The sequence below is a fragment of the Heterodontus francisci genome, chromosome 14 (genome assembly GCF_036365525.1).
Source record: "Heterodontus francisci isolate sHetFra1 chromosome 14, sHetFra1.hap1, whole genome shotgun sequence".
In the NCBI taxonomy this organism is placed as follows: Eukaryota; Metazoa; Chordata; class Chondrichthyes; order Heterodontiformes; family Heterodontidae; genus Heterodontus; species Heterodontus francisci.
Window position 1 is genome coordinate 37,055,645 of NC_090384.1, and position 19,936 is coordinate 37,075,580.

Genomic DNA, 19,936 nt, shown 5'->3' on the forward strand with positions numbered 1-19,936 from the left:
TCATCTTCAGTCTTTTAACACTGCCTATAATAAATTATACACGGTTTGTAGATTAGTGGCTTTGCACGCAATCAGTTTTTAACCCCACTTTGAGGTGGCTTATTCCATGAAGGGGAATTTGAAATAATCCAAGACACCCATGAAAGCTTCAGCATGTGAAACCACTGCTTACAAATTGGCTGAATACATTCAGTAAACGAGTGATGCAAGACATTTATGAAAATGTTTTGATCTATCCCATTCCCTGGTTTAACCTCGGTAGGATCATATAACTAATCATTTGCACTAAGCCAGAGACTGTAACCTGAAATTAGCATACAAATATAAATGAATTTAACTGCATTAACTTGTTTACAGAGATTGGCTAAGTTTAAAAAGATCATCGCTAGTACATGGAGACACTATTAAGCTACTTGCTTATGCAATATTTTGCTTGTACTGATAAGGCAGATGGGAACAATGATTTGGAAGGGGAGAAGTGACAAATTCAATCAAGTTTTCCACAAAACATATCCATAGCATGTGGAGTATAACTGAAGAATTGTTAACTTCAGTCTGAATATTCCGCACAAAAGCTGCTGCTAATTTTATGTCTCATAAGAGTGGGTTTCCACAGAAATAGAAATATTCCAACTGAAGATCAAACTTTGAACCTAAGAACAATTCAGTGGAATTGAATGTTGAAACACGAAGGAAATTGTCAAACAGCTACTCAGATTTCAGAATTAGAAGCCCAGCTCTGCTATCAATTCAAATGATTGAGGGTGAGATGCAGCAAGGCAGCCAAAAGGGGGGAAAAAAAGTGGTGCAAAAACTTTGTAGAAAAACACTACATACAAAATGTGGAATTCAAAAGTAGAACAAAAATAAAGCAAGGTAGAAATTCTCTCTCAGATAAATGTTGCAATGCATATTCAACTACAGCCTTGACAACAGTACAAGGCTCACTGGAAGCATTTCAGTATTTAATAAATTATTAAGTAGAGCAGTTGAATTCATGTGAAGGATACATCTGTATTTGCAACCTTCAGCAGCCAGGTTGGTTGTGGTGTTCGGAAATTAGAATGCAGTTCAAATCAACATTTCGTTCAAAGCAGCATTTGTATTTCACAGCTCAGCACAAACACTTAAATGTGAACAATGAGCCCCCACAAAACATATTCATTATGGAGCTTAATCAGAGATGTCATCAACACTAGCGTTTGCCATGGCTGGCGAGAACAAAGCTTTGCGAGTATAAATCTACTGGACAAACATATGGGTCCTGAAGCGATTTTGTGCAGAATGCTTAAAGGCATTTAAATGAAGAACCAAAGACTATTCCCTTACCTGAAAGAGTATGAAGATGAGAAACAGCTCATACACAACACTGACACATAACCAGAATCTCCAGTATGCTGCAAAAGAGAATATCCAATTATAGAATATTTAAAAATAATTAATTTATCTGATGACTTACGTTCAGTCAGACATACTACATTGCCGGCAAACAACTGCAAGCTACGATCGAACCAAACCAGAACAGCCACAAACATTCTCCATACCACAGAATTGAGAGCAACCATCACACCTTCCCTATCCTCCAGAGGTGAAACACTCCTCTTTAAGAATCTTGTGAAAAAGCTTGTCGATTAGTGTGTTGATGCACCAATACAGGGTTGGATTTTATGCATCCGCCACCAAGAGTGGCGGCAGGCGTAAAAAATGGCAGCCCACACATGCGGGCCATGCGCCGCATGCCGCCACGATCTTCCTCGCGGAAGCCCACAATAATATGCCAGTCAGTCCGTGCTCCCCAATCACGTGGAGGAGTCGGGCTCTCCAACACCGGCAATGGTGTCAGCTGCCTGTGAGCAGGTGCTGGCGCCATTTTTAAAGCCCTGCCGGCTAATTTAAATTTTTAAAGTTTTACTCCCCACCACCCCACCCCACAACGCTGCACTGATTAAAAAGCTGTTGCCCCTTTCCCACCCCCTAATAACAATAAAATTAATTATTTTCCCTCTCCCTGCCCCCCACACCCACCAAAGCACTTACCTTCCACGCTTGACCTCCCCCCAACCCCCCAAACTGAACAAGTGCACAGGTCACCCCTTCTCACCATCCCCTACACTAACGATGTAAATTTGACCCTGTACAACGCCCCCGCACTAAAAATCTTAGTTACCCCCTTCCCCACCATTGCAGCACCTGCTTTCCAGGTCCTGTCGCTGGGGCCCGGCCCTCCCAGCGACAGAGTGCTGCCGCAACGATCTTCTGCCCCCGCCACCCGCCACAGAGCCCGATGTTGGGAGCTTGTAAAATCCTGGCCACAGTAGGTGATATAGTACAGCTTTTTATCCATGATTTCAAAGTCTCACCACACAAGGGATGCGAGCTGGCGTGGCCCTGTCCCACAGGATGAAAACTGAATAGCTTATAAAAGAATGACAGAGCAAGGGTGTCCAATCAAAGGCCCGAGAGCCAAATGTAACACCCAAGTCCTGGCAATATGACTGCAGAAACACAACAAAGCCTTAAGGGGACATATATTGTTGAGTCTGGTAGTTTGAAAAAGTTGATTTCTCTTTAGCACTGTCACTTCATTGGTATCATCTTGTGTGGTTCAGTGTGAAATTTTGTTTTATAATGCTCCTGTGAAGCGCCATGGGATGTTTTATGTTAAAGGTGCTATATAAATACAAGCTGTCGGTGGTAGATAAATCTTTAATCCAACCACAAGATCCTTTAGCATTAACACCTTAAAATATGTACGAATTAAAGAGAACACGAGGGGAGGCAGCACTGTTTGTGGTCTGAAGATCCGTGGTTTGCACCCATGAAGGCAAAACACTTGGCCAGCCTGAATCAGAAGCTTGAGGTAAAGTGTGAGGCCTTTAGCTCAATCCCTGATCTATGCTGTTCCGTAATCTTAGCCAGGATCTTAGGGAGCCAGGGAGTGAAGAGGAAAAAGAGGAGAGGAAAGAAAGAGAGAGGAAAAACAAGGTCAGAATAAACATGGATGTGGACAGTCTGGACTTAGCTGTGGCACCCTACCAACACTCAGTCACATTACAGGAAGTACTGTACAAATGCCGCTCATTTCATCCTGCTTCCATAAGGTTGAATCAAGAAGGAAAACAATCATGGGTTATCAAAGTATTCATGCAGCATTTCAAAGAAACTCCTTTGTGTTCATAAGGAGGGCACTGCACAAGAGGCAACTGATGACCTCACCTAGTACGTCGTGAAATTTTAAGTAAATTACTTTATTTTTCATTCATTCATTTGTTGGCGTCACTGGCTAGGCCAGCATTTATTGCCCAAACCTAGTTGCCCTTGACGTGGTGGTGGTGAGCTGCCTACTTGAACCACTGTAGTCATTGGGGTGTAGGTACACCAACAGTGCTGTTAGGAAGGGAGTTCCAGGATTTTGACCCAGCGACAGCAAAGGAACTGCGATATAGTTTCAAGTCAGGATGGTGTGTGGTTTGGAGGGGCACATGCAAGCGGTAGTATTCCCATGCATCTGCTGCCCTTGTCCTTCCAGGTGGCAGAGGTCATGGGTTAGGAAGGTGCTGCCGAAGGAGCCTTGGTGAGTTGCTGCAGTGCATCTTGTAGATGGTACACACTGTGCGTCAGTGGTGAGGGTAGTGAATGTTGAACGTGCTGGTTGGGGTGCCAATTAAGTGGGCTGCTTTGTCCTGGATGGTGTTGAGCTTCTTGAGTGTTGTTGGAGCAGCACCCATCCAGGCAAGTGGAGAGTATTCCATCACACTCCTGACTTGTGCCTTGTAGATGGTGGACAGGCTTTGGGGAGACAGGTGGTGAGTTACTCACCACAGAATTCCCAGCCTCTGACCTGCTCTTGGAGCCAAAGCATTTATGTGGCTGGTCCAGTTCAATTTCTGGTCAATGGTAACCCCCAGGATGTTGATAGTGGGGGATTCAGCGATTGAACATTGAACATTGGGGGAAGAAGGCCAGATTCTCTCTTTTGTTTGAGATGGTCATTGCCTGGTACTTGTGTGGCGTGAATGTTACTTGCCACTTATCAGCCTAAGCCTGGATGTTGTCCAGGTCTTGCTGCATATGGACATGGGCTGCTTCAGTATCGGAAGAGTCGTGAATGGTGCTCGACATTGTGTAATCATCAGTGAACATCCCGACTTCTGACCTAATGATGGAGGGAAGGTCATTGATGAAGCAGCTGAAGATGATTGGGCATAGTACACTATCCTGAGGAACTACTGCAGTGATGTCCTGAGACTGAGATGACTGGCCTCCAACAACCATCCTCCTTTATGCTCGGTAGGACTCCAACCAGCGATGACAAGCGCTGTCGACAACCCCTTCCACCACTTTGCTGACAATCGAAAGTAGATTGATAGGGTGGTAATTGGTCAGGTTGAATTTGTCCTGCTTTGTGTGTACAGGACATACCTGGGCAATGTTCCACATTGCCGGGTAAATGCCAGTGTTGTAGCAGCGTTGGCTAGGGGCGCGCGGCCAGTTCCGAAGCACAAATCTTCAGTAACATTGCCGGAATATTGTCAGGACCCCCATTGCCTTTGCAGCAGCCAGTGCCTTCAGCCATTTCTCGATATTACATGGAGTGAATCGGATTGGCTGAAGACTGGCATCTGTGATGTTGGGGACCTCAGGAGGTGGCAAGAGGGCTCATCCACTCTGCACTTTTGGCTGAAGATGGTTGCGAATGCTTCGGCCTTGCCTTTTGCAGTGATGTACTGAGCTCCCCCATCGTTGAGGATGGGGATCTTTGTGGCGGCTCCTCCTCCTGTTAGTTGTTTAATTGTCCACCACTATTCAGGACTGGATGTGGCAGGACTGCAGAGCTTAGATCTGATCCGTTGGTTGTGGGATCACTTAGCTCTGTCTGTTGCATGCTGCTTCCGCTGTTTGGCATGCAAGTAATCCTGGGTTGTAGCTTCACCAGGGTGACACCTCATTTTGAGGTATGCCTGGTGCTGCTCCGGGCATACCCTCCTGCACTCTTCACTGAACTAGGGTTGGTCCCCTGGCTTGATGGTAATGGTAGACTGGAGGATATGCTGGGCTAAGAGGTTACAGCTTGTGGTTGAGTACAATTCTGCTGCTGCTGATGGCCCATGGCACCTCAAGGTCGTGCCACACAACATAATGGTGGGTATCCTCAATGTGAAAATGGGACTTTGAATCCACAAGGACTGTGCGTTGGTCACTCCTACCAATACTGCAATGGACAGATGCATCTGTGTCAGGTACATTGGCGAAGATGAGGTCAAGTAGGTTTTTCCCTCATTGATTCCCTCACCAACTGCCGCAGGCCCAGTCTAGCAGCCATGTCCCTTAAAACCCGGCCAGTTCGGTCAGTCGTTGTATTACCAAGCCACTTCTAATCGATTATAATCTCTCCCTCTAAACCATCTGTTTAAGATTGTAATGTGTGAGAATTGGTCTTTTTGAAACTGTAACGAAGAAAAAGCAGCTGTGCTCACTTAGTTGCATTGGCTCCCAGTTTGGCAACATGTCAAGTTCAAAATTCTCATTCCAACCATCACTTCACTCCTCCCTACCACTAAACCCCTCCAGCCTACACCTTATATTTCTACACTCCTCCAATTCCGGCCTCTTAGGCATTCCCAATTTCTACTGCCCCCCTCCCCCCCCACCCCCGCCATTGACAACTGTGTCTTTAGCTGTCTGGTCCCTAAACTCTGGAATTCCCTCCCTAAGCCTCTCCACCCTCCTATAAAAGAGGCTCTTTAAAACTTAAGTCTTTGGCCATGGTTTTGGTAATTTGTCCTGATATCTCTGTAGCTGAGTGTCAAATATTGTTTGATATCATTCCTATGAAATGACTTACTACATTAAAGGAGCTATATAAATGCAAGTTGTTGTAAAAAGACATGTAAGGAACCAGAGACATGCCACACCCCTACTCTCTCGACTCAAAAAGCACCAACATGTGCATTAGTTGTGGTCAGGTGCAGGTCAATTTTGTATACTTTTCCTTACAGGAATGACGGACACCTCCTGTTGTCAATGGTCTGCATCATATAGCACCAATATATATTTTAATGGTGCATAATTATTCAGTGTGGCAATTGTGCACTAATTATTTCAGAAAGAGCTTTAAAAATTCCCCTATCATTTAATCTGAAGAGCAAGGCTATTGCCACCCCATGGCTTTGCACTAACCTTGATTTTCTAAAAACAAATACAAGCAATGTTTTAGAAACATGTATATTCTTTTGGAAATCAGCAATTCTGTTAAAATAGTTTGAGTCGAAGAACAAATCGCTATAGAAAGAGACACAGATAAACCCCAACATGGCACAAATCTCATCTACTAATTAATGTCTCCTGGTTAAGTTTATTAAAGCCAGGGCTACCTCAGCAAGATCGCATGCTACCATAGCAATGTGCTTTGACATGAAATGTTATTATTGCATACATAAACTATGAATTTAAGTAGAATGCTTCAGTTATTTATATCTGGAAATTAGCCAAAGTAATTATGACATTGATCAAGTGACCTTTAAATGGGCCTTTAACTTTTATACAGCATAATTAATTCTAGCTGCCATTCAAAACAGAGCTGATTGGTTAACTCTGCATTTCAGGAGGCCATTACATAATATGAATTATTCATACAGTGTGTATAGGGTGCTACCTCAACTATAATGGACTACTTTTACAATTAACAAACTATTACTGTGCACCATGACATGACAGTAAGTAGAGGTCAGGAAGCAAGGAAGAGTCAGCAAAACATCTTTCAGTGAGTGATGAATCTGTTGATGTGTTCACATCAGCAATATTGAACTTGTCTGTTCTCTCAATAGATGCTGACTAACCTGCTGCGTGTTTCCAGCATTTTCTGTTTGTTAGATTTCCAATGTGTTTGTTTCACTTTTTATCTACTAGTCACAACCATTGGCAAAGGCCTGGGAGGATGTCATCCTTTTGACCAGGGTACTGTGCGAAACTTAGAAATTTTACAATTTTTTTTTAAATTTAACAAAAAAGAAATAAGTTTAATGATGGTGTGAGTTCATCCACTTCTGTTATTAATTTATGACATTTTAATTTATTAATATTCAGTTCAAACACATTTGATAATTCAAACTTCGACTTGCATTAAAAGGAAAAGTCTCCGTACAACCACATGCCTACTTTAAAAGGAGATTACTGCAAACCTGTTTTACCAAATTGTTTAGAATTTCTAAATTTGTCTTCCTGGCTTGCAAAGGACAGAGTGCAGCAATTACCATCCATCATCAATAACATTACCATTTGTAAATTATCACTCTCACGTCTGTATTTTCTAACTTGCCACTCACTAGCCTCTGAATAGATAAAGTGGCAATAGTGCAATGTGACGATCATTTTTTTTTTATAGTGCATGGGCCCTTTAAATTTCTTTGCGCAGCCATACTTGCAGTAACTTAAAGGAGCCAAATTGTGCGTGGCCTGCACAGGAACTTTCAGCTTGCTGCATGGCCATGTAGCTAAGAGTGAGCATTGGTGCCACCCTACTGCCATTAAAAGTAAAATAAGACCTGCAGTTATTAAAAAGCCACCGTAGTTGCAAGGGGGGATTGCATTTGACAAGATTCTTGTAGGTAAAACCCCAATACAACAGCTTGTGATATAACCTGCATCTTCCATAGCTCTTCATTGAAAAGAGAGGTCGTTCTACGTATCCTACAGAATGGAAACTGGTTCCAAGCATATGCCAAATTGCTATTAAAAATACAAATATAGCAGTTGCTGCAGTTTGTACAGAACCTTGACACACAAAATTAATCTGAACCCCATTATTTTATTAGATGTTTTAAACAAACAGGGTAATGAGGAAACTTGTGCACTTGGAAAAGCATAGTATGATTACAAGAAGTCAGCATGGTTTTACAAAAGGGAAATCCTGTTTGACAAATTTATTAAGAGTTTTTTGAGGATGTAACTAGTAGGGTAGATAAAGGGGAACCAGTAGATGTAGTATACCTGGATTTTCAAAAGGCATTTGATAAGGTGCCACATAAAAGATTAACAGGTAAGATAAGGGTTCATGGTGTTGGAGGTAATATATTAGCGTGGATAGAGGATTGGTTAACAGACAGGAAGCAGAGAGTGAGCATAAATGGGGCATTTTCAAGTTGGCAGGCAGTGAATAGTGGGGTGCCACAAGGATCAGTGCTGGGGCCTCAGATATATTAATGTGTCTAAGTTTGTTGATGATACAAAGCTCGGTGGAAAGGTAAGCTGCGTGGAGGATGTAAAGGCTGCAAAAAGATATAGACAGGTTAAGTGAGTGGGCAACAAGATGGCAAATAGAATATAATGTAGGGAGGTGTGAAGTTGTTCACTTTGGTTGTAAAAATAGAAAAGCAGAATATTTTTTTTAAAAGGTGTGAAACTGGTAAGTGTTGATTTGCAGACAGACTTGAGGATACTCGTACAAGGAACGCACAAAGTTAACTTGCAGGTGCAACAGGCTATTCGGTAGGCAAACGGCACGTTGGCCTTTATTGCAAGGGGATTGGAGTACAGGAATAAAGAAATCTTACTAAAATTATACAGGGCTTTGGTGAGACTGCACCTGGAATACTGCATGCAGTTTTGGTCCCCACATTTAAAAAAGGATATACTTGCACTGGAGGCAGTGCAGTGAAGATGTACTAAATTGGTCCCTGGGATGAGGGGGTTGTCCTACGAAGAGAGGCTGAGTAAATTGGGCCTATATTCTCTGGAGTTCAGAAGAATGAGGGGCGATATAATTGAGACATACAAGATTCTGAAAGGGCTTGATAGGGTAGAAGCTGAGAGGTTGTTCCCACTGGTGGAGGAATCCAGAACATGGGGATACAGTCTCAGGATAAGGGGTCAATCATTCAGGACTGAGATGAGGAGAAAGTACTTAATTCAAAGGGTTGCAAATCTTTGGAATTCTATCCCCTAGAGGGTTGTGGATGCTCCATCATTCAATACATTTAAGGCTGGGATCGATAGATTTTTGGCCTCTCAGGGAACAAAGGGATATGAGGAGCAGGCAGGAAAATGGAATTGAAGTCCAAGATCAGCCATGATCGCACTGAATGGTGGAACAGGCTCGATGGGCCATATGGTCTACTTCTGCTCCTACTTCCTGTGTTCTTGATCAAAAATGGTTCTGTGATTGACAATTATGTATTGTACTGTAGTTTCTGGACTACTCCAGTGAATTTTTAAAATGTAATTACTGAAGCTTTTAGATTTCTAACCAGGAATAGGTTTTATGGTTATTAGTATAAGTACAGATAGAGATAATTGAATTGGTTCCCAAGGACAAAAAAAAACGTTACAAGACTTCAGTTTTGATCAGTTTCCATTCTTTTAAATATTGAGTGCATTTGGTGGAGCCCATAATGGGAGTGAACGGCAAGCAGTCTGCAATTCAAATTGGGTTTGGTAGGGTGTATGGTCTTTACCCAAACCATACTTTGGGTTCTATCTACTGAACAATGCTCAAACCCTCAAAGGTGATATACACCCACATCAGGTTTACCCTGACAAGCTCCTGCGAAGCACCTAAATCAGATGATTGAACATGTGGTTCCAATTATTTGACCAGATATTGAAATTTGAGTTGTCCAATAAGACATCACATTTTCCATAACTGGCTGTCAGATTAAGCTGTCACTAGGTACAAAGACCAGTCTGTAACCCATTACTTTAATACAAACCAAGCCTTTTGAATAGTGGAGGAATTCATCCCATTATGAAGGCTGCCCAACATGCTGGACCTGCTAATCAATATTCTTGCTTTACATATACCTAAACACAATATGCAGACCACTAATTCCACTAGGCCTGTTAAGAAGATTGGTTTATTTTATATTCTATCATGGGATGTGAGCATCGCTGGTTAGGCCAGCATTTATTGCTCATCTCAAATTGCCCTACAGAATGTGGTGGTGAGCCGCCGCCTTGAACTGCTGCAATCCATCTGGTGCAGGTATACCCACAGTGCTGTTAGGAAGGGAGCTCCAGGTTTTTGACACAGTGATAGTGAAGGTAAGGTGGCATAGTTCCAAGTCAGGATGATATATGGCTTGGTGGGGAACTTGCAGGTGATCGTGCTCCCATGAGTCTGCTGCCCTTGTCCTTCTGGGTGGTAGAGGTCGCGGGTTTGGAAGGAGCTGTTAAAGGAAGCAAGCCCTGTAGAGACTGCACAAGTATGAACAAGTAAAAATACTTGTACATATCTGTGAAACAATAGATAGGGCAAATGAATTTGCACAAGATATCCTGCAAATGACTGCACTTAGTGCACACACTGGATCATGTCTCACTACTGCAATTTTGTCTGAGGTAGTGAAAATACTGTTTTCAGAGTTGGCCTGAATGGTACCAAAATCAATGGAATCTAAATATAAATTGATATGGAACTGTAGTGTAATATGGGGGACTAAACTGGCCAGTCACTGACTGAAGCAATAATTTTATAGTCCTTTTAGAGACAACCCCCTCCCCCCCAACTGATTTTTGGGTTGTGGGAGAGGGTGCATCGTGCAAGTTAATTCCCTTGAATATTCCTTACACTTGGAGAACTTAGTTTTAAAATAGGAGACAGGGTCTAAGAAGGACTGACAGAACCATTATGAAATTGCAGTACTGTACCTGGGTGAGGTCTGGAAAATGGCCCATCTTTTGCTTGAGTGACTCCAAAACATAGGAACACAAGAATGCTGGCAACAATCCCTCTGTAGATCAAAGTAAAACGGAGAAATATCTCACTTGCAAGGAAGCGGCTCATCATAATTCAAACCTCTGCTGAGGCACTTAACATTTTCCAAACATTCAGGATTCATAAATTAAATACATCTTGAAGGGAAAAAACATGTTCAAAGTCCTCTCCTGGTCATAAAAGGTACTCGTCAAACAATATTTTCAGCTTTAAAGAAGTATTAAGTTTCTTTTCGCAAGATATGACTGATAAACCAGTCTGGCAATGTCTGGCAAGATGAGTGCCCTCATGCATACCACAGAGTGATTCCAATGTAAGCAACAGGGATGGGGCAAGATAAATGAGTCAGAGGACTACTTCATAGCCACCAGATAGCAGGCTGGGAAATTTGGATTCCTATCTGTAATGTGGTTTCCCAGGATTCAGCAGCTCCAAAGAATTCCTCAAACCAATTTGAAAACCACCACACACACCACAGTTTGTAATAAAACTGCTCCTGGACAATACCAAAATTATCACTGGGCCAGCTCGAAAGGAGAAATATGCTACTCGAACATCTCCAGGGAAGCAGAGAAACTGATGCTTTTTAAATATATTTATATAAAAAAAGAGAGAATACTTTGAAGAGTAAACTTCCCTTCTGTTTTAAACAATAAACGCTGCTATGATCGGAGCCAGTCTTTGCACTTATAGTGTCCATATACAAAACAATATCCAACTTGTAAGCCACTGAGGCCCACACAAGTTGTGCATGCCAAATTCCTTTGCAATGATCTCTGACCTGATCTGTAGTATGTAAAGAGCTCTGCTGCACTTCAGCACAATGCATAAGCTGTAGAATTCTGGAAAGGCGCCAATTCTCATTTTCATTTTGGCAAGGCACGTCTATTTTAAAATCTGTAGCTACTGTTCAGACAGGGTATAGTATGTTGCTACATGCTAATAAATTTGTAATGAAAACAGGATTTTTAATTCTAGACAATTTAAAACCCTTTTTTATTTCTACATCTAGTAGTAAAGAGGACCTTAATGCTTTCTGATAATGTCTGGTACCCTTGTAATGAAATGACAGTTTTGTTTGATACCATGGGTACCTATCAAATGGATTATTCCATCTGTGGAACTGAAACTGGTCACGTGAATTAACAACTTGCAAGTGTCAGCTGAACCAAAGTTAACATGGAAAATCTGTTAATCTCGGAACCTTCCAGTTGATTGGGACAGCTCCACAAATCAGAATGAGCCAAAACAATTCTTGCACATGCCCCCAACATTCAATGGTTCCTCCTATTGTCCTTCCCATCCCTTCCCCTACATGCCCACCAATCATTCCTGTTCCTTCTGCTGACATGGAAAAATCAAAGGAAAAGAAAAATTGACAAAATATCTCCATACATGCACACTGCTGTACAATTTTTCATGTTTTATTTTTCATTAAATTAAATGTTGGGAGCAACCTCAGAGATTTCAGGTGGAGATAGGCAATAGTGGTGAAAGCTAAACTGACAAACGAGGACAGCTAGAAGAATTGACAGGAGACCACCCACAACCTTATATAGTGAGGCCTCTACATATCCCAATTGCCCACTTCCCCATCAAGGTGGATCTTAGTGACTCAGATGTGAACTTGATCACAGCAGAACACATCTGGATCTCAAGGAATCCACATTCCTTTCACTATTGTAAATTAAGGTATAGAGTTATTTACAGCACAGAAGGAGGCAATTCAGCCCACTGAGTCCATTTCAGCTCTCTGCAGAGCAATCCAGTCAGTCCTACTCTCCCGCTCAATCTCCGTAGCCCTGCAAGTTTATTTCCTTCAAGTGCTCATCCAATTTTCCTTTTGAAATCATTGATCGTCTCCGCTTCCACCACCCTTGAGCGCAGTTGAGTTCCTGGTATTTACCACACAGTGCGTGAAAAAGTTCTTCCTCTGCATCTCTTGCTCAAAACCTTCAATCTATGTCCCCTAGTCCTTGGACCATCAGTTAATGGGAACAGTTTCTCGTTGTCTAACTTATCTAAGTCTGTCATAATCTTGTACACCTCTATCACATCGTCTCACAACCTCCAGGGAGAAAAGCCCAGCTTTTCCAACCTAACCTTATAACTAAAATTCCCTTCGCTGGAACCATTCTGGTAAGTCTTCTCTGTAACCTCTCAAGGACCCTCACATCCTTCCTAAAGTGTGGTGACCAGAACTGGATGCAATACTCTAGTTGTGGCCTAATCAGAGCCTTATCCAGGTCAGCGTAACTTCCCTGCTTATGTACTCTATACCTCCATTTATAAAGCCCAAGATCCTTTGCTAACCACTCTCAAAATGTTCTGCAACCTTCAAAGGTCGATGCACATGCACCTTCCCGGACCCTCTGTTCCTGCACACTCTTTAGAACTGCACTATTAAATCTATATTGCCTCACCCTATCCCTTCTGTCAAAAGGCATCACCTCACAATTATCTGTATTAAACTGCATCTATCACTTGTCAGCCCATTCTGCTAAGATATCTATGTCCTGTTGCAGTTGGTTCATATTATCATCGCTGTTTGCCACTCCTCCAAGTTTGATCATCAGCAAATTTTAAAATTCTACTCTGTACTCCAAGATCCAAGTCATTCATATATAACAAAAAAAGCAGTGGTCCTAGCACTGACCCTTGGGGAACACCACCGTCTACCATCTTCCAGTCTGAAAAACAACCATTTATCATGACTCGCTGTTTTCTGTCCTTGAGCCAATTTTTTATCCAACTGGATACTGACCCTCCTGTTCCAATTTTGTTAACCAGCCTTTTATGTGGTACTTTATCAAATGCTTTCTTAAAATCCATACGAACATCCACTGCATTCCCTTCATCAACCGTCTGTTACTTCATCAAAAAATTCAATCAGATTAGTCAAGCATGATCTGCCTTTCACAAATTGTGCTGGCTATTCTTAATTAACTTAAACCTTTCCAGTGCCTGGTTATTATTTTTAAAACCTTACCCACTGATGTTAAACTAAATGGCCTGTAATTGTGAGGACTGTCCTTACACCCTTTCTTAAATAAGGGTGTCACATTTGCCACTTTCCTATCCTCTGGTACCTCCCACGTATCCAGGGAAGATTGGAAGAATCCGACAAACCCTTCCGCTATCACCACCCCCACTTCCTTTAGTAACCAGGAATGCAAGCCATCGGGACCAGGTGGCTTAGCAACCCTAAGGGCAGACAGAGCGAGCAGGGAGGGCAGAGAGCGCGAGCAGGGAGGGCAGAGAGCGCGAGCAGGAACATGAATAGAAGAATTTGAGAACAGACGATTTCAAAGTTGTGGATATAACTGTCTCAACTCAAAAGCCATGATGAAATCTTCAATTTTAATATGTGTGAAGTACAAATTTTAATTTTGTAGAACCATCTTCAAATACAGAAACTTGCATTTCTATAGCACCTTTAATGTTGCAAAATGCCTCAAGGTGCTTCACAAGAGCATAATCGGTTAAAAACTGTTGCAGAGCCAAAGGAGGAAATATTAGGACAGGTGACTAAAAGCTAAGACAAACAGATAGGCTTTAATAAGTATCTTAAAGGGAGAGACAGGTGAAGAGGCACAGAGGTCTAGATACCAATGAAAACCACATGGCTCCTTGGAAGAAAGGATGCCCTGTGTTTATAGCCTTTGCTCAATTCACTGCAATAATCTGATTAACACTGTCCTTGCTGAATAATTCCGCATCAGTGGTCTTACAATGTCAATTGAAGATAATCTTTTAGTGTCACCAAGTTGCTAATGCACATTTTAAGAAACATGTTGTTTACATTATTAGCGATCCTTTTTGTGCACTAAAAGGCTTTAAGGTCATCGGAGATGAGGATTCTCGTGCAAAACAGCTCCCGTCAGCTGCATGCCATACCACAAAGTCAGAGTACAGATCGGTCCGCATCAGAGAGGGGAAGGTCAGAGGGTATAGTGAATACACAGCAAGGGGTCAGATCAGAAGGGATGGGATCAGAGGGAAGTGAAGGGGAAGAAGGATCTGAAGGGGCATCAGTCCCCATCAGCTGCTGAAGCTTGCATTCCTTCACCCCTGAAAGGAAGAAAAAAAGTTTTTTGTTAATGCGTCGGCTTAGACAAAGGATGAAATGAAACTGCGGAGAAGAACAGCTTTGAGATAAGGTGAGGCGGTGCTTCTGGAGAGAGAGAGAGAGAGAGAGAGAGAGAGAGAGAGAGAGAGAGAGAGAGAGAGAGAGAGAGAGAGAGAGAGAGAGAGAGAGAGAGAGAGAGAGAGAGAGAGAGAGAGAGAGAGAGAGAGAGAGAGAGAGAGAGAGAGAGAGAGAGAGAGAGAGAGAGGTCCAGTGTGTACATATGGCAGCGCATAGCACTGAGTGTGGATGTCAGGATGCGACGAGAACAGCAGTCGAGGAACACTATGTCTCAGAGATACCCGTAATCCTGGGTGAATCAGAAACATGAGGGATGAAACTTCAGTTGGAATCCATGTGGAATAAGTCGGAGCCAGAGACAGTCGCTGAGGAAGGAGGTATGGCTGTGAAAACGAGTTTTAGCAGAAACCTTAAACACTAGGAGGGAAATGGAATGCAATGAAGCTGAGCAAGGTAAAAGAGACAAACGGAAATCCCGTTGGAGAGACCAGCAGAACTTCTTCAAGGTAGGCGCTCTACAGCCTTCTGGACTCAATACTGAGTTCAACAATTTCAGACCATGAGCCCCCATTATTTTGTATTTTTTAAAATATATATTACCTTTTTTAACTATGTTCTAGTCAAACTTGTTATTCATGTTTTTGCTTTCGTACAGAACTGTTCATTATTTTGCCATTAGCACTCTCTCTGGACTCATGCTTTGTCTTTTCACTATAACTATTTAGCACAACATTTGCATTCTGTTCCATGACATCGGTCATTTAATCTCTCCCCCCTCTGTCCTATCATAGACCTTCCTTCTTGTTCTTCTTCCTCCCTTTCACTTGCTCAAAGACTGTTACATTTCTAACTTTTGCCAGCTCTGATGAAGGGTCACAGACCTGAAATGTTAACTGTTTCTCTCTACACAGATGCTACCAGACCTGCTGAAAATTTCTGTTCTCATTCCACCAATATCAGACTTTTCAACTTTTCATTCACATTTCAGGAACAAGACTAGCATTCCAGATACAAAGAATATTAACACACTCAGATGAAGACCCTGATTAGAACTGGTGGGTCTCCACAAGGTTGTTTTTCCACATGCAGAAACAGGAATCCAAGGAAATAAAATGTTTTTGTTTTCTCTTTTTAAAAAAACGTAAACGGGAAAAAAGTGTCAGGATGAGAAATAATTCTTACACTAACAGCGCCACTGTTCCCTTGCTTAGCTAAACTGAAATACATATATAAAATCATGAGGGATCTGGACAAAGTAGATAGGGAGAAACAGTTCCCATTGGCAGAAGGATCAAGAGCCAGAGGACACCAACTTAGGGTGTTTGACAAAAGAAGCAATGGCGAAACAAGGAAGAACTTTTTTACGTAGTGAGTGGTTATGTTCTGGAATGCACTGCCTGAAAGTGTGATGGAGGCAGATTCAATCGTGGCTTTAAAGAGGGAATTGGATAACTATCCGAAGAGAAGCGGCTGGAAGGTCAATGGGGAAAAAGGCGAGGAAGTGGGACTAGGTGAGTTGATCTTGCAGAGAGCTGGCAGGGACACGACGGGCCAAATGGTCTCCTTTGTGCTCTAATCATTCTATGATGCTTGATACATTTTATATTCTGTTTCACAGTGATCAACCTTTTGTTTGCCTGAAAGAAAGTAATCTACTTCTATGTTCCCGCAGGAATGGGCTGCTGTGTTATAGATGTATCTCAATTAGATTTAATTAAATTGCTCAGAAAAATCAGAAAGCATAATTGCAGGAGCTGTGTTAAGCTGATCGCTTGCTCTATCAATTAAATGCTTTCAATGAACATTCAAACAACTGAGCACAATGACTGCATAAATGTAATTGGCAAAAGGAGGGGGGGCGGCATGGTGGAGGAAATGGCCACAACACAAAAATATGCACATGTAGCAAGGCATGTGTGGAATGTACAGACCAAGGGAAAAAATTAAGCCCTAAAAATATTTTTATACAGTGACTTCCAAACAGAATTGTTTATATCTTATTTTACTTATTCACAACTCAATTTTGACACTCGAGTTATATCACATCCTGGACTGATATTTTGAGTAACTAGGTGGAATTACCTCAACTTTGCAGTGTTGTCAACTGTTCGTCCTTCAGTATAGATGTCATTACATACTAATGACATGAAGTGTATAATCAATTGCTCATTGTTACACCCATGGCAGCAAAAGAAGAGAGAAGAAACTCATATAAACTCGCCTTGATAACCTTATTTTAAAAGATACATGAAAGTGGCCTGAAAACAATACTCTCATTCAGAGATGTACATAATCATAAACAGATTAAGTTTAGCTTTTGAAGTGTAATGCATCAGCTATATCTTGAAGCAAAATACTACATTTTACATGTTCCATACATAAACTTCAAAACAAAGCGTATTTACGACAATTATTTAAAATGATGGGAGAATATAATTAATCACCTAATTGGTTACTACAGATCAAGATGTAGTGACAGACTTCTCCTGCCAAATGACGCTTCCATATGTCCATAAGCAGGAGGAACGCAGGTGGTCAAAAGGTCAAAAATTAGTCAGGTTTATTTACCACAAAGGAAAAACTGCACCAGGCTCTAACAAGGCCTGCAGGTTTACCACTTTCCTCAACAACTGCTCCCAAAGCAAATTTCCAAACTCAACCCTTCTCCAAAGTCAACTCTTTAAAAGCCCCAACTTCACTACCAAATTTGCTCAAAATTCCTCACAAACAAATTGTTACTGGGTCAGAAGAAGAAACAAAGATACAGAATACAGCAACAATGAGTTCCCAAGTCTGCAGACTTCCAACACAGAGAGGTGACAGAATTTGCTATTCAAGCACAGCAGGCTATCCCTAGAAGTTGTTCACACAGAAGTTAAGTATTGAAATGGAAACAGAGCACAATATTACAAGGCTTTAGCTGAGAGCTTTTACACCCCAATGACACATATTCGATGTTGGGGAATCCATAGGGGGCACAATCTTAAAGTTAGAGCTAGACCATTCAGGGGTGAAATCAGGGAGCAATTTTCACACAAAGACCACAGCAAAGCTTGGATTCTCTCCCCAAATAGGCTCTGGTTGCTGGGTGGAAAGGGCGGGGGGGGGGGGGGGGGGGCAGATGGAAGGAGGGAAATCAACCATCCATAAATCCCATCTCATGACACTCAACATTAATATAACACACCCAACTTAATGCACAAACCACCATTCCGCTATACCCTTGTTTTCTCTCAGCTTAGTGCGGAAATACAGCTCCTTTAAGACTGCCACCTTAAACCAGCTCTGAAGATTGATGTGTTACAGTTCAAAACAAAGGCGATCATAATGGATAGAATTACTATTGTAGCATACTGAGCTATTTTAAACCATGTTGAATAGGCACCAATCATGGAGGGTTCAATTGTTTGGGCTGCACAGAGAATGAGAACCCAGTGATAGAAATACTAGTCAGGGCAGTACATAAAATCGGCTAGATTAAGAAACAACTTCTTCTTTGGCCTCCTTATCTCGAGAGACAATGGATACATGCCTGGAGGTGGTCAGTGGTTTGTGAAGCAGCGCCTGGAGTGGCTATAAAGGCCAATTCTAGAGTGACAGGCTCTTCCACAGGTGCTGCAGAGAAATTTGTTTGTCGGGGCTGTTGCACAGTTGGCTCTCCCCTTGCGCCTCTGTCTTTTTTCCTGCCAACTACTAAGTCTCTTCGACTCGCCACATTTTAGCCCCGTCTTTATGGCTGCCCGCCAGCTCTGGCGAACGCTGGCAACTGACTCCCACGACTTGTGATCAATGTCACAGGATTTCATGTCGCGTTTGCAGACGTCTTTAAAGCGGAGACATGGACGGCCGGTGGGTCTGATACCAGTGGCGAGCTCGCTGTACAATGTGTCTTTGGGAATCCTGCCATCTTCCATGCGGCTCACATGGCCAAGCCATCTCAAGCGCCACTGACTCAGTAGTGTGTACAAGCTGGGGATGTTGGCCGCCTCGAGGACATCTGTGTTGGAGATACGGTCCTGCCACCTGATGCCAAGTATTCTCCAGAGGCAGCGAAGATGGAATGAATTGAGACGTCGCTCTTGGCTGACATACGTTGTCCAGGCCTTGCTGCCATAGAGCAAGGTACTGAGGACACAGGCCTGATACACTCGGACTTTTGTGTTCCGTGTCAGTGCGCCATCTTCCCACACTCTCTTGGCCAGTCTGGACATAGGAGTGGAAGCCTTTCCCATGCGCTTGTTGATTTCTGCATCTAGAGACAGGTTACTGGTGATAGTTGAGCCTAGGTAGGTAAACTCTTGAACCACTTCCAGAGCGTGGTCGCCAATATTGATGGATGGAGCATTTCTGACATTCTGCCCCATGATGTTCGTTTTCTTGAGGCTTATGGTTAGGCCAAATTCATTGCAGGCAGCCGCAAACCTGCCGATGAGACTCTGCAGGCACTCTTCAGTGTGAGATGTTAAAGCAGCATCGTCAGCAAAGAGGAGTTCCCTGATGAGGACTTTCCGTACTTTGGACTTCGCTCTTAGATGGGCAAGGTTGAACAACCTGCCCCCTGATCTTGTGTGGAGGAAAATTCCTTCTTCAGGAGGACTTGAACGCATGTGAAAGATGCAGGGAGAAGAAAATCCCAAAAAGTGTGGGTGCGAGAACACAGCCCTGTTTCACGCCACTCAGGATAGGAAAGGGCTCTGATGAGGAGCCACCATGTTGAATTGTGCCTTTCAGATTGTCATGGAATGAGGTGATGATACTTAGTAGCTTTGGTGGGCATCCAATCTTTTCTAGTAGTCTGAAGAGACCACGTCTGCTGACGAGGTCAAAGGCTTTGGTGAAACAACTGACTCAACCACATCCATTCGGAGTTATAAACTGGCAGTTGCTGACCAATATAGTATGCTGCTACTTCCCACCAACATCCAGCAAGATAATGACTGTGCTCTTTATAGATCAAAGGAATGGACTAACAGCAGAATTCACAGTACCAGTTTTACTGAAATTTTCTCAACAGGTCCTCAGGTCTCAAGGGGTAAAGCCCTCACTGGACATCACTATGTGAAATAAACTGAATATTC

At 42.6% G+C, this 19,936-nt stretch overlaps 1 protein-coding gene across 1 annotated transcript in view; it reads right to left on the reverse strand.

Annotated features, from left to right (window-relative positions):
• ptdss2 (phosphatidylserine synthase 2) overlaps positions 1 to 19,936 on the reverse strand; it is a 146,034-nt gene that overhangs the window by 104,189 nt on the left and 21,909 nt on the right. Inside the window, exons 3-4 of the mRNA XM_068045989.1 lie at positions 10,645 to 10,727; positions 1,330 to 1,397 (exon numbers count right to left, since the gene is read on the reverse strand). Of these exons, the coding sequence (XP_067902090.1) occupies positions 1,330 to 1,397; positions 10,645 to 10,727 (151 nt within the window). The remainder of the gene's footprint in view (positions 1 to 1,329; positions 1,398 to 10,644; positions 10,728 to 19,936) is intronic.